Raw genomic sequence first — 13,404 nt, forward strand, 5'->3', positions numbered from 1 at the left:
TTACTGGAGGTCTGCTGATTTTAGGTCGGAAAACATCAGACAACAGGTAGATTTTCACATCTTAATTCAATACAAAGTACAGAAAAGGGTCTGAAAGCCGCACAAACTCTAGAAATACATTACACTATGGTTAGAATAAAATTTAAAAAAGGAGCTCTCTAAGGAAAGAGGATTCTCCTTTCACCTTTCCTTCACATACACAGACACAATTATGTACGCTGGAACAGACACACGCGCGCACAAACACAAACACACAGTGGCTGGTGTGATTTGTCACCATCCATCCTGGCTCGGAGAGGCCTGCGCTAATGGACAAATACTCTTTGTGTGCTAAACAAATTAGCTCCATTACGAAGAGACATGCAGCAAGGGTGAGTCAGACCGATAGAGAGAGAGAGAATCAAAGGTCTGAGATAAGGGATATATAAACTAGATAAATGCAATGAAAGGTAAACATAAAAGAGAGAGGAGGCAGATATAGATACATGTTATACAATGAAGTGTAGAGTGGCTGTCTAGAGCGTGAACCAATGTGTGTGAGCCAGACTAGGCAGTTTAGAGCTCACAGGAGAGGGTATATGTGCATTATCATCTATCCATCACTCACTCATTACTCATTCACTTACACACACACACACACACACACACACACACACACACACACACACACACACACACACACACACACACTGATACTCCCTAATACGCGCACTTAACACCAGACTGGATGCAAGCGAGACACATTTATCTCCATGCACCGGTGTGGAAGCGATGCTGAGTGCATCTGTGAATGTGTGTTAGGGAGAGAAAGTGATCTGCCATGTTTCAGGTCAAAGCAATTCCCTGTCAAATGATTGGTTCATAATCTGATTGACAGGCGCACCATCTTCTCCCTGCGTCTTCATCATTTATCTTCCTTCCTTTTCCTCACACACGACTCTGTTTCCCTCACACCCTCTCACCTCTGGTTTCTCCTCTTCCCCCCTGTTCTCCTCTGCATCCTGTCTCACTCCTGATGATATAAACACATCATTCTGTCTGCACCATGATTGCATTACCTGTGGTTCGTAACCACACCGACTCTGCCATCTGGAAGTGCGTGCGCACAAACGCGCCTGTATAAACACTCATAAAATATTCTCAGTATGGTCAAAGTGAGTGAAAACAGAAGCATAATAATAACGTTCTCCTCGGCTGAAGTGGAACTTTGGTGGCCTTGGATGTTTTTTCTGGCGGTGCAACAGTCACATATGGTTGTGTGAAGTAGAAAGCTGATGCTTTTCCCGACTGGCGTGCAGTATCAGTTCACAGTTATCATGTAGACCACACAGGGAACCAGCAATCGGAGGCATTGTTGCACTGCACGTGCAGCATGCGTGCAGCCACCGGTGCTATCATTCAGTTTTCAATGGGCCAAGTACGCAGGACACCAGAGCACAGGTGCCAGTGGCTGCTGGTGAAATATCTCCACCAACAGACGGATTGGCACAACTTTGCAGGCATTCGCGAGGTACAGATAGCATATCTTTTTAGGTACACACACTCATGTCTCCTTTTTGGATGAACTAGGCTTTCGTTCTGTGAATTGCAAATTAGCAGACGGATGCATGCTAATACCTGCAGTTGGGTCCATGAGCAAAAATGTGAAAGTGCGATCCTCCAAGGTGGAATAACACACCCTGCTGAGCTTGGAATATCCCACTATGACATAACTGCTGAGAGCTCAGGTTTGAAGAAGGTTTGACATCAATGGACATGGCAACATTCCTGGTGAGAGATGAACGATGTCACTCAGAGACCAGAGGAGTCCGCGAGTTGTTCATTTAAGTCATTTTTATGAGCGCTTAATGATCATGATCCCAAATTTACTTTCATACATTTGTCTTCATCCACGTCTCTGGAAAAAGAAATTGCCAAATTAGCTAAACCAATCAGCTAAAATGTTCACACTGGATTGAAAGTGTTACACAGATCAGATAATTATCTTTACCAAACAACTCGCACTTGTGTTAGAATGCCTATGTTGATTTGCAGAGGTAAAAATGGTTGATCTGAAGAAGGACGAACCTCCCGTGTGAGCTCTTAGTCATTTGGAGTCTCTGGCTGAACCACAACACTGTGTAAAGGTGGAAGACGGGTCCAGACTGAAGAGGAGTTTTGGCTACGTCCTCCTCTCTGTCGTCCAGCTCCACTCCCAGGACTGAGGCCATGAATTTAAAAACCTCACAAAACACACATGTTATCCAACTGGAAACAGCAGAACCCTCCAGTGCGAGTGGAAAAAAGCTCCAAATTTCCCTACGCGCAACCAATCAACTGTTTTGAGGAACTCACTCTGCTTATCTTTGTCAAGTCTTACTCAGACTTAGCGAAGCGCCTACCAGAGCTACAGAAGACAGACTTAATGGCTGTCTCTTTGATGAGTCAACTATTCTTCATTTACAAAATTGCTGGAGTGCTTCTTCTGGAAAAGTGTCTAATAAGGGAAAAACAACAATGAATTGGAAGATGGCATTATTGATCCTGTGTCAGGAAAGGCACTGTTCTGAGTCTGTGAGCCGGCTGTGACTTACTTCTTTACGTTCTAAAGAAACCGGCTGTTGAGGTCAGAATGTGATGAGCTTCTGCGCCCAGGTGGTCTCCAGGGTTCAACGATCTGATGCTTCTCAGCTGGGTGAAGTGGGCTTCTTGCCTCTGGCCCACCAACCTCTAAATCCTCATGGATGCACAGGAACTCTACATCAGGTGAAAGCGTGATATTGCTTTTGTCTAGAGGATGAAGAACACTTTAGAGGAGTCTTCTTTGACACTGTTACAGAGATTTAATGATATGCTATAGGCCTCATTTAAACTCTTAGCAGCTGTCTAGGATCCATACTTCCATGACACTCGACAATCAATATCTCTCACACACACATGTACACACACCCCGGGAGGAATCTCTTTTATCGGGAAACATCAGATCAAGCAGATACACTTGAATGGCTATTGGGGCCAGATTGACTCACTGTGATGGGACTCAAGATCAATGTTTTTGCTTGCAAGCCAAACTGTGTGTGTTTCAGTGTGTGCGTTTCCCTGCCCAACCAGCTGTCTGCTTATTCATGGTATATTAATATCAAGATGGTGGTAAGGATCAAGGGACGGACCAGCAGCTCTTAAACAGGCCGAGTCCATTCCGTGGACTCGCCTGACAAGAGAGGCCCCTGGTTGAGCTTCCCCGCTGGGCTCAAGAGACAAAGACAAGTGCCTGTGTTGCCAAACATGGGCCCCACTCATCACCCAGAGGTCAGGAACTTAGAATAATCTAGCTCAAACAGGACGACATGCTTTCCAATGCACGCGCGCGCACACACACACACACACACACACACACGCACGCACACACACCAAACACACACACACACATTTGGGGATTAAGGCTTTGATATGACCCTGCTTAACCCAACAGAGGAACAAATAGCGGGGTGTCACAGGGGGAGAAGAGAGCTGTGGCAAAAAAGGGGGATGACGAGGAGAGAACGTATTGAAAGGCTGGTGGGCGGGGGATGAAAAGGGCAATCATGGGACATGTGCTTGACAGACAGAGAATTTCTGTATTCCTGCAAAAAAGACAGGAGAAGAGGAAGAAATGTTAGAGGGGGCCTGAGTGGAATGTACGATCAAAGCAGACGTATAAAGAGAGAGATGAAGAGGAGACCTTGCTGCAAAGACTCAGTTTGAATGAACTTGGTGGTCTAATGCTCTTTGATCCTCCTCTAATGATGTTTTTCAAGCACTGTCTTTGCAGGAATGCCACCACTGAAGGACAACAAATAAGTGACGACCAGACACAGAAATCAATCGGTGCATGTTTCACCTGCCTGCAAAAGATCCACGCGCCTATCAGACTAGTAGCAGCTACTAGTAGGTTTAGCAATGGAATGGGGAAGTCTAAATTATTCAGAGCAAGCTGACATTTTATCTCTTTAGCCTCAGAACTTACTGTATAGCCATGAAGAGCAGAATAATGTCAGCTATACCCTAGAGGTCGCAATAGTTGTATTTTTGCCACTCTCCACTGCTGGGCTAAATTTGGATGTCTCTCTCAGATCCTGTCAAGCTCAAGCGTCCCTCACAGTCACTGCGGGGACAGTACGCCATCTAGTGGCCCAGTGTGAAGGTTCACAGTGGAGGTGCAGATGAGACCAGGGGTCTAGAACATTGCAGTTTGTGGTGTTTGTTGGCACAACATCAAGACGCAAAAATTAATGTTGTGATCACGGCTCTACCAACCCTTTCAGAACCAAGTTACAGTCCACATATGAGCCCCAAAACAACCAGTATGTTGTTACAAGAAACCCTTTATATAAGGGGTTGGCTACTGTTTTATATATATATATATATATATATATATATATATATATATATATATATATATATATATATATATATATATAATCAATATCTGGAGTACAGAACCACTACCAAATGGAACCCTTTGGGTTACATAACCTGCATAATAACAAAAGTGTAATTTCACGTGCAAAGTAAAGCATCCAGAGTTCAAAGTTTTCAGTCATGCTACTAACATTACTACATGTCAGCGGGTGGTATCGTGAGGTACCACTGGTGCTTCACAGCAAGATGGTCCTGGGTTCAAGTCCTAGACGTCCAACAGCCCTTCTGAATGGAATTTGCACATCATGTCTGCAACGGTTTCCTCTGCATGCTCTGGTTTCCCTCAGAACAGACTACACATTTTAACATCAAATATATTCACACATTCAACACCACACGACCTGGGCTGCTCGGGGAGAAGCTGAAGGTGATGCAGGGAGAAGCCCCCCTGGTGTCCTGGTTTTTGACTACCTGACCGGCAGACCACAGTACATACAGTACACCTGCAGGGCTGTGTGTCAGACAGACTGGAAAGCAACACCGGGCCCCCCCAGGGGACAGTCCTCTCCCCCTTCCTCTTCACCATCTACACCGCCAACTTCCTCTATCAGTCAGAGTCCTGCCACCTCCAGACATTTTCTGATGACTCTGCGATAGTGGGATGCATTAAGGACGGTGATGAGAGGGCACTTGTGGGGGAATTTGTCACCTGGTGCGAGAAGAACCACCTCCAGCTCAATGTGACTCAGACCAAGGAGCTGGTAGAGAACCTGGGGAGGACGAGGAGGAGTGCACCGGTGACCCCCATTTCCACCCCTGGGGTTGGACACTACTGAGGTTAACAAATACCTCTGAGTACACACTGACAATAAACTCAGTGGATCCAAACATGCTGAGGCCCTCAACAGGCCCTCTACTTTTTTGGAGACTAAGATCTTTCAACATCTGCTGGGGCAGTGGACAGTGGACATCTGCTGGGGCAGTGGACTGAGGACTATGGACTCAAACAGACAGGACCAACTGGTCAGGAGAGCCAGCAAGGTGGTTGGGGTGGAGCTCGACACTCTGGAGGTGGAGTCAGAGAGAGGGAGCCTAACCAGGCTCCAAGCCATCGTGGACGACACCTCTCACCAACTGCATTCGGACTTGGAGGCGAGAATGAGCACCCTCAGTGGAGGGCTCATTCTCCTTAAATGCAAAACCGAACGACACCGGAGGTCGTTGCTACCCACAGGCATCAGGCTGTGCGACGCCTCACAGTGAGGCAAACTGGACAACCGTTAATCACGTTACCATGCACACTTGCACATGCCATGTTCTTGCACGACTATAACTGACTGTAGATACTGTTCTATCACTTCCCCATGCACACTTTGACTGCTACTTCCTGACCGTATCTAGACGTCCATGTAGATATATTTACGTGAGACCTATCCAGTATTTATCTTTTTACCATATTTGTGTTTTAGCTTTAGTTTATTCTTAAAATTCCTATTTATTGAGCGTTATCTGAGTGAATTGTAGGGACAAAATTTCCTTCTGTGATCAATAAAGTTTATTCTATTCAATTCTATCCTATTTATTTTCTCCATTTATACACACACACACACACACACACACATATATATATATATACCTTAACCAGATGTGCCCAGTTTTGCATTTCACATATTGCAGAGAGTGTTACCTTTGTCAAGTTTTGAAAAGTGTGACCACACTGGAGACCCTTCAGTTTTACCCTTAACTGTGAGTGTAGCATGCTGCAGGTGTGAGGTCACATGATTTCCCTTTGTGCTTCTCCGCAACAAAAAAATCGGTTGCACAGACTGAATTTAGTTCTTACCCTAAAACGTAGTAGAATTCAGCACCCAGCCTTGTTAACTGTGAGTCAGCTGGAGGAACAACACATTCATTCTTTTATGTATTCGGGGAGAGAAAAGGAGTGAAGCTGGATTGTGTGGAGGCCCTGGAAATGGACTCTGGTGCCCTGAGTTGGTATTCCAGTCAGAGTTCTGATTGTTAGGAAACATTTGGCTTATAAAACTCTTCCCATTTAGACAATTTTGGGGGGTTTTCAAACAACAATGTCCTCCATTCTGTCCGTTGTAAAGTTGAAATACACAGGTGGGCAGTGTCCTAACACAGCACAACAGCAAGACGAAAGACAAGTACCCAACCCTCCTTCTCATCAGTCCATTTTACCAAATCTAAAGAGAGGAGTTGACAATTTACTGTCGATAATAGCGCTGGCGAAAAAAAGCAGACAAGTTACTGAGGCGGTGAAAACCCACTCCATCTGAAATGATCGTGCTGGATCAGCTGTGGCATTACGCGTCTCCCAAGCGTGAAGAACTGCGGGCCGAGCGCCGTTATAATTAAAGCACTTATTGATTAGACTTTACGTGCTCCTGTGTCCTCTGGACCGTGAGCCAGAGGCGCAGGGTGGGTCAGTCACTCTCCCAGACATTCAAATGGCCTCAGAGCAATGTCTATGCTAATGTCGTATGGTAATATAACCCCAGCTTTAAGTCGATTATTGACGCTTTCTCTAAATGGACGGTTGATCCACAATTGAAGCTTTGTGTGCAGGGGTCAATAGCAGTGAGATTGATACAGGAGCAGGAGGTCAGTTTCATTTCACCAGTTTCAGGAAATGAATTGGGAATGACTTAGTTAATTGAAATATTAATTGGAACAAAAATGACATTTCTCTGCTGGGATTTCTCTTCATCTCCTGGTATTGAGTGGAAATATACATCTATATAGGCACAAGGGAGAAGGTCAGAGATCCCCATTTGTTGAAGATCTCACTTCTTTGATTTTTCTCTGTCTGCTCAAGCAATTTGTGCACTTGAGGAGAGCACACGGATAAAATAAAAAGAACATAAGAAAATAAAAAAGTCCTGAGGTAAAAATGAGAGAATAAAAGAGGCTGTTGGAGGAGAAAATAACAACGGTTGATGGTTTATGGACCTCTGGTGGGTGCTGATGCTGGGGGCAAAGCAGAACATCATGCAATCAGACTGCGAAAGGTCGGCGTATTGATCGCTGTGTATGACTCCAGTGTTACATATCAAAACATCTCTGCTCATCCCAATGCTTCTCTTCAGAAATGACCTGAAGTCTAGCGGTCTTTACAACAGTCCCCCCCCCTCCCAGACAGCCGTTGGGTCTGCCATGTTGGGCCGCTGACGTATATAATCCCCAAAACCCAGACGCATAGCTCATTCCTGGCCTTTCTAGAAGTTTTCTGGCTCTTCTTCTTCTTCGTCACTCACTCCTTGAGTGTAACTTGTGCACAGACAGAGCGCAGAGAGAGAGAGTGAGAGATGGAGTTAATCACACTGTCTTATCATGATAATTCTGCAACAACAACAAAAAAAGGAAATCACACATCTTTATCTTCCAAAATGAATCAATAAAATTCGTCAGTGTTGGATGAAGGATCAAACGAAAGCGCGATATGTCTGGAGCTGATTCTTCATTAAACAAAGAGAGAAAGACGCAGCCAAATATATCCATCTGATGTTTCTGTAATTACTGCTCTCATTTGCAGCGTGTCACTCACATTGTGCCTTTGCTTGGAGGTGCACGTGTGTTTGCTCAGCGCCAACCTCCTCCACTCCAGCTTAACTCTTACAGTCTTATATCTTCTGCAACCGACCGATGAGAAGACTGAGAGCGCAGCCATGACTTGAGAAGCGCGGTTCAGAAAGTTGGGGCGTCTGCTTTCCCTCTTCATCTCACTTTGCTTGCTCGGAAGGTAGGGGTCCTGTGTTGGCTCTCGTGTCCGCATATAGGGGTCTAACAATGTGCCTCTCGTTCCTATTTGTGGTCGATATGGGATGAGGATATGAGAGTCGGTATTGATTGTAATTTCCTGCAATGCAACGCTCCACTCTCCTGCTTTATCAAGAGACTAATTCCTATCAGCGATGCTGTCGGCCAACCACCAGTGCTGGCTGCTGCCCAGGACAACAACTAATGAATAAGAGAGGGACGAGTAATCTAGCGAGGCATTTCTGCTGGTTACCACAGGGACGGCGAGGGGGAGAGCTGTGTGTGCACGTATACCAGTACTACGCTCGTGTGTTTGCTTTGTGGGTTTGTAGTTTGTTTTGTGTTTGTGCATGACAGCATACACCAGCCAATATTTCACTGATTTTAATGACCGGATGTTTTGGATGACAGCCTCTTTGTGTGTGTGTGTGTGTGCGCGCGCGTGTGTGTGTGTGCACGCGTGCGTGTGTGCGTGTGTGGTTTGGGATTAGCCGTTGTTGACTGAAGGATGATGCTAACATTTGCAGTCCATCCTGACAGCAGGTGAACAGCCGATGGGGGCTGAGACGTATGAACACACCAGCCAGAAACACAGAGAAGGTTTCACTTCCCCTCTGTTTCATTTCGCTCAGTCTTTTGTGTTTTCAATTATTCTCTTTCTGGTGCTGTTTATCTCTCTGCTTTTTTAGTCTCCCTCCCTGTCCATCACCCCCCCCCCCCCACACACACACACACACACACATTCTGTCTTAATCTCTTTCACTCTCTCCTTTAAAGTCTCTTATTTAATCCATCCTCCCTTTCTTTCTCATTTTAATCTTTAAATTGACTCCATTATGTTGTCAGTTTGCCTGCCTTTATGGTTGGTTAAATGCTCTGTTAAATCCCAAGGACTGATGCTGCCCCCCTTTTGAAGACACCGTTCAGGCACCCACCTACCTCCTGCTCTTAAACTACACCCACCATATTTTACCTTACTTTTCTTTCTTGGTTAGGTTTCCACTGAGGTGTGAAGATAAAAATGGCTTTTCTCTGTTCAAAATCATTTCTTTCACTGTATTTTTTCTTCTTTTTTTTCTGGCTGATTAGACCTCTGCTCCGGTAGAGATGATGCGGCAGAGAAAAGCTGGGAATTATGACAGGATTCATGACTTAATGTGCTAATTAGAACACGACCGGTTCTGGATTTAGAGGGATAATGAATATTTGAGGGTTTCAAAACAGGGAGAACAATAATAACTGGTATACACATCACATATGACAACATATAAGGGCACTCAGAGGGGTCAATTACCCTCTCTTCTCTTACATGCAAATTTAAAAAAATGTCTAAAAATATAATCAAAAGTATCAGAAGGGTAACAGTTTTTTCCATCTGTGGTGAGGCTCAAAGGACTATTTTCTTATTGATGGAAATGGCTACACACAACCACCACCACAGAAGCTGAGAAACAGCAGTGCTGGCGTTAAAATTGAATGCTTGAACCTCGAGATCTCGAGTTAAATATTTGTTATCTTGAGATCACTTTTCTCCTTATAGCTGGTTTCCTTGACATGACGAGTTACGGTTAACAGCATGGATGCAGTTAGATAAAACATAGTAAAACACAAGGGACTTTCAGTTTTACTCTGCGTAATCTATGAGTGTCATTCAAAGTAGAGGCAGGTTTTAAGAGGAAATTAATACGTTTGTGTGTGTGTGTGTGTGTGTGTGTGTGTGTGTGTGTGTGTGTTCTTGTACTTGCTACATATTGAGGACTAGAATATGTATTTAACCAACAGAGTGACAACATTTATGGAAAGTGAGGACATTTTAGCCAGTCTTCACTTCTTCAAAGGGCCGTTTGAAGGTCAAGACTTGGTTTTAGGGTTGAGGTTAGAATCAGGTTCAGGTTAGGTCAAGGGTCATGGTTAGGGTCAGGCAGTCAGTAGAGATGGTAGGGTGAGGGTGAGGGGCTAGGGAATGTATTACGTCAGTGAAAGTCCTCACAAAGATATAAATACAAGGATGTGTGTGTGTGTGTGTGTGTGTGTGTGTGTGTGTGTGCGTGCGTGTGTGTGTGTGTGTGTGCGTATGTATCAGTAGCTGTGCTGTGGGCAGAAGTGTGGCAAACGATCTTTCTTACCTCTGGTTTGTGAAAGTTGAAGTCATAGTTTCCCCCCTCCGCTGTGGAGCCACAGTGGTGGGACAGGGGGGTTGGGGGACGGAAGAACTTCTGCTCTATTAGAGACAAGACCAGAACATGAATTATCACTGAAAACATTCCTCGTTAGAAGAGTCCTGAACGGCTGGGGGACTGTTTCCCATGAGAAATAAGTCACTGTTTTGAGGATGGGATCCAGGTTGTTTCTGCCCGCTCTGCTCTGCCTCACCACCTGGGTGACCTCGGTACACACAAGTGAGTACTCATAATATTAGAAAAGTTGTTTATATATATATATATATATATATGGAGTGTAATCTGTGAAGAAATATTTAAAGATTGTCTCTGTTTGTCTTGCTTAGATCACGGACCTGTGCCAGGCTGCTCTTGTCCTCAGGTGTCCAACACCAGAGTCTCAGTCAGAAAACTTCAAAGTTACAGCGTTCAGTCTGACGCCGTCTGTCCTATCAGAGCCGTCGTGTAAGTGCTCACCAACTAAAACACCGTGTCTACAGTAGATGAACCTCCAAATGAGTGCTACTTTTCTTCCAAAGAACTTCTTTACTTTATAAAAGGCACATTTCCTACAAAATCTTTTGTCTTATTTTTTTTAAAGACTTCATTTATTTATCTTTTTAATGGAATAATGCAAAAAAAAAAGAGGAGACTAAAACTGCATTACAATGCCATTAACAGTACACAATCAATTGCAGGTTCGTGACAAAACTTGGAACGATGATTTGCTCGGATCCGAACAGATGTTGGACAAAAAACGCCATGAGCGAACTGGACAAGAGGGCGAAGGGTTCTCTGGATGAGGAAGGATCAACAAGCAAAAATGTCACACCAGCAGGGTTCCGACCAATCAGAGGGAAAACGCGGAGGAAAAAAGGAAAAGGAAAGAGAAGGCAACCAAAAAGAAAAAAGGGAAGAAAATGTTAAGAAAAATGAGTTTGAGGACAAATCAGACTCACCACAATCAGCAGCTATTACTCTTTCCAATTCTGCAATATCACATTATCAGTAAACAAAGCTTTAAAAATGATTCACATTGTAACATATAAGTGATGCATTCTATATATAAATGGAGCTTAAGTGTGTTTGTATCTTTCTAATGCAAGTAAAGATTGTTTTTTATCAAATTTCTGTGTTTGAGTCATGTTTTCTATAGCAATTTATTTAACATGATGAGTTCCTTTAGACCTACACTGAGCTCTTTTCTTACCCTGCACAATGAATTCATATTACAGTGAGATATAACTACTGGTATTTTGATATACAGCCCTTATTTGGCTCAAAGGAAATCAAAAGCCTGCCCTCCACATCACCTGTTGACGCATCGACAAATACAGCAGAGACGCGTAACAGAATGAAATGTTTTCGGTTCACTCAGGGCCTCAGGAGTTTCCAGGAATGGTGGCATCAAGAATGGTCAGAATTGATTTTATATGTTTCCACCGGTAAACATAACCTGTTCTGGAGCAGGTTAGGCGTGCAGGATTCGTTACCATGGTGATGCACCCAAATGAAATTCAAAATGCACTTTGAAAAATCTGTTATGTTCTTGTTAACCCACAAATCCTGCCCCTTCCCTGTACTGAGCTTCTCCCAATATCAATGAATACAACCTCATGTTCAAAATGTGTGTATTGTTACCCTATTAACGGATAAACAACAGCAGTCTTTTTGAAAATGATATTTGCTAATGCTTGTGTTTCTGGTGGGTTTTTTGTGGGGGGTTTTTGTGCTTTGGTGTTTCTGAATAATGTATGAGAAGTAAATGCTGGTATGTGTGTGTAGCAGTAGTGAGTCGTGCGTGTCATTTTAATGTTGGCATACTGCATTTCTCTTTCAAAGGACCTCTTTGGCCTTTACTAAAAAATGCTTCACCACACCTACCACTTCCTGCAGATGAAACTTTTCTTTCTGTGTGTGTGTGTGTGTGTGTGTGTGTGTGTGTGTGTGTGTGTGTGTGTGTGTGTGTTGGCTCAATTCACTGTGGCCTACTGGTGGTATTGTTTCCTCTCTTTCAAGAAATGTACTAACTTCAGAAGAACAGAACACTTTTCATCAGTCTACATTGATAGACACACGACACACGAGTCGACAACAAGGTGGAAACAGATTTTTTTAAAAAGGACTCAACAATACAGTGACCCATCGATTTATAATTAGAATTAAAATTACACATCAATATACACGGGGAAAAAAAAGCCTCTAGTTCGTGACAGGTGCAAGGTGTTCAGTTCTGTTCCTCCTCTGTTGAACAGAGCATTTTCACACCTACCGGCTCATAGTTTTGGCTTCATGACCTGTAGCTCTATGCTTGATTTATTCACCAATCAGCCACAACATTATGACCAGCTGCCTCATACTGAGTTGGTCCTCTCTTGCGATCAAAACACCTTTGACCCATCAAGGCATGGACTCCAATGGACCTCTGAAGGTGGGCTGTGGTCCGTGGCATCAAGAGGTTTACAGCAAGCTCTTTTAGTCCCGTAAGGAGTGAGGTGGAGCCTCCATTGATAGGACTTGTTTGTCCATCACGTCCCACAGAGCTGGATTGGATTGAGATCTGGAGAATTGCAGGCCAAGTCAACACCTTGAACTCCTTCTTGTGTTCAAACCATTCCACAACTTTTTCTGCAGTGTGACTCATCCTGCTGAAAGAGGCCACTGCCATGAGGGAATATTGTTTCCGAACCTGTTACAAGTTCTTGGGCTACATTTGCTAGCTCTTGGCCGTTGCAGTCTGGGAACATCCACAGGAGCTATGTTGTAGGAGATTCTCTGACCCAGTTGTCCGGTCATCACAGTTCTGCCTCTCTCAAAGTCACCTAAATCCTTACACTTGTTATTTTTTCTGCTTTCAACACCTTGTGCTGCAGCTCATGGTGTAGCCAAGCATACTCCAGTGCAGACCGCAACAGTTGTGACTCGTCTGTGCGCACGTGTGTGTGTGTGTGTGTATGTGTGTGTGTGTGTGTGTGTGTGTGTGTGTGTGCGTGTGTGTGTGTGTGTGCGTGTGTAGTTATACTTGGTAAATTGTGAGGACCAGAAAACAATTTCAACAGAGTGAGAACATATTTGGGAAATGAGG

General features: G+C 44.1%; 1 protein-coding gene across 1 annotated transcript; it reads left to right on the forward strand.

Moving 5' to 3' along the window:
- The first annotated feature begins 10,492 nt into the window (after positions 1-10,492).
- LOC147261412 (eotaxin-like) lies at positions 10,493-11,397 on the forward strand. Its single transcript, XM_086203404.1, has 3 exons — positions 10,493-10,559; positions 10,667-10,784; positions 11,018-11,397. The coding sequence occupies exons 1-3, from the start codon at positions 10,493-10,495 to the stop codon at positions 11,244-11,246; spliced, it is 414 nt and encodes a 137-aa protein (XP_086059530.1). The 3' UTR covers positions 11,247-11,397.
- The last annotated feature ends 2,007 nt before the right edge of the window (positions 11,398-13,404 follow it).

Source organism: Aulostomus chinensis, chromosome 5 (assembly GCF_037954235.1).
Source record: "Aulostomus chinensis isolate RoL2024-O1b breed Wild chromosome 5, RoL_Achi_v1.0, whole genome shotgun sequence".
NCBI lineage: Eukaryota > Metazoa > Chordata > Actinopteri > Syngnathiformes > Aulostomidae > Aulostomus > Aulostomus chinensis.

Bases quoted from the DNA above. Each gene is read 5' to 3' on its own strand.
- LOC147261412 (XM_086203404.1), top strand. From the start codon at position 10,493: ATGGGATCCAGGTTGTTTCTGCCCGCTCTGCTCTGCCTCACCACCTGG. The intron at 10,560-10,666 runs GTGAGTACTCAT...TGTCTTGCTTAG, and splicing joins GGTGACCTCGGTACACACAA to ATCACGGACCTGTGCCAGGC. The intron at 10,785-11,017 runs GTAAGTGCTCAC...AATCAATTGCAG, and splicing joins TGTCCTATCAGAGCCGTCGT to GTTCGTGACAAAACTTGGAA.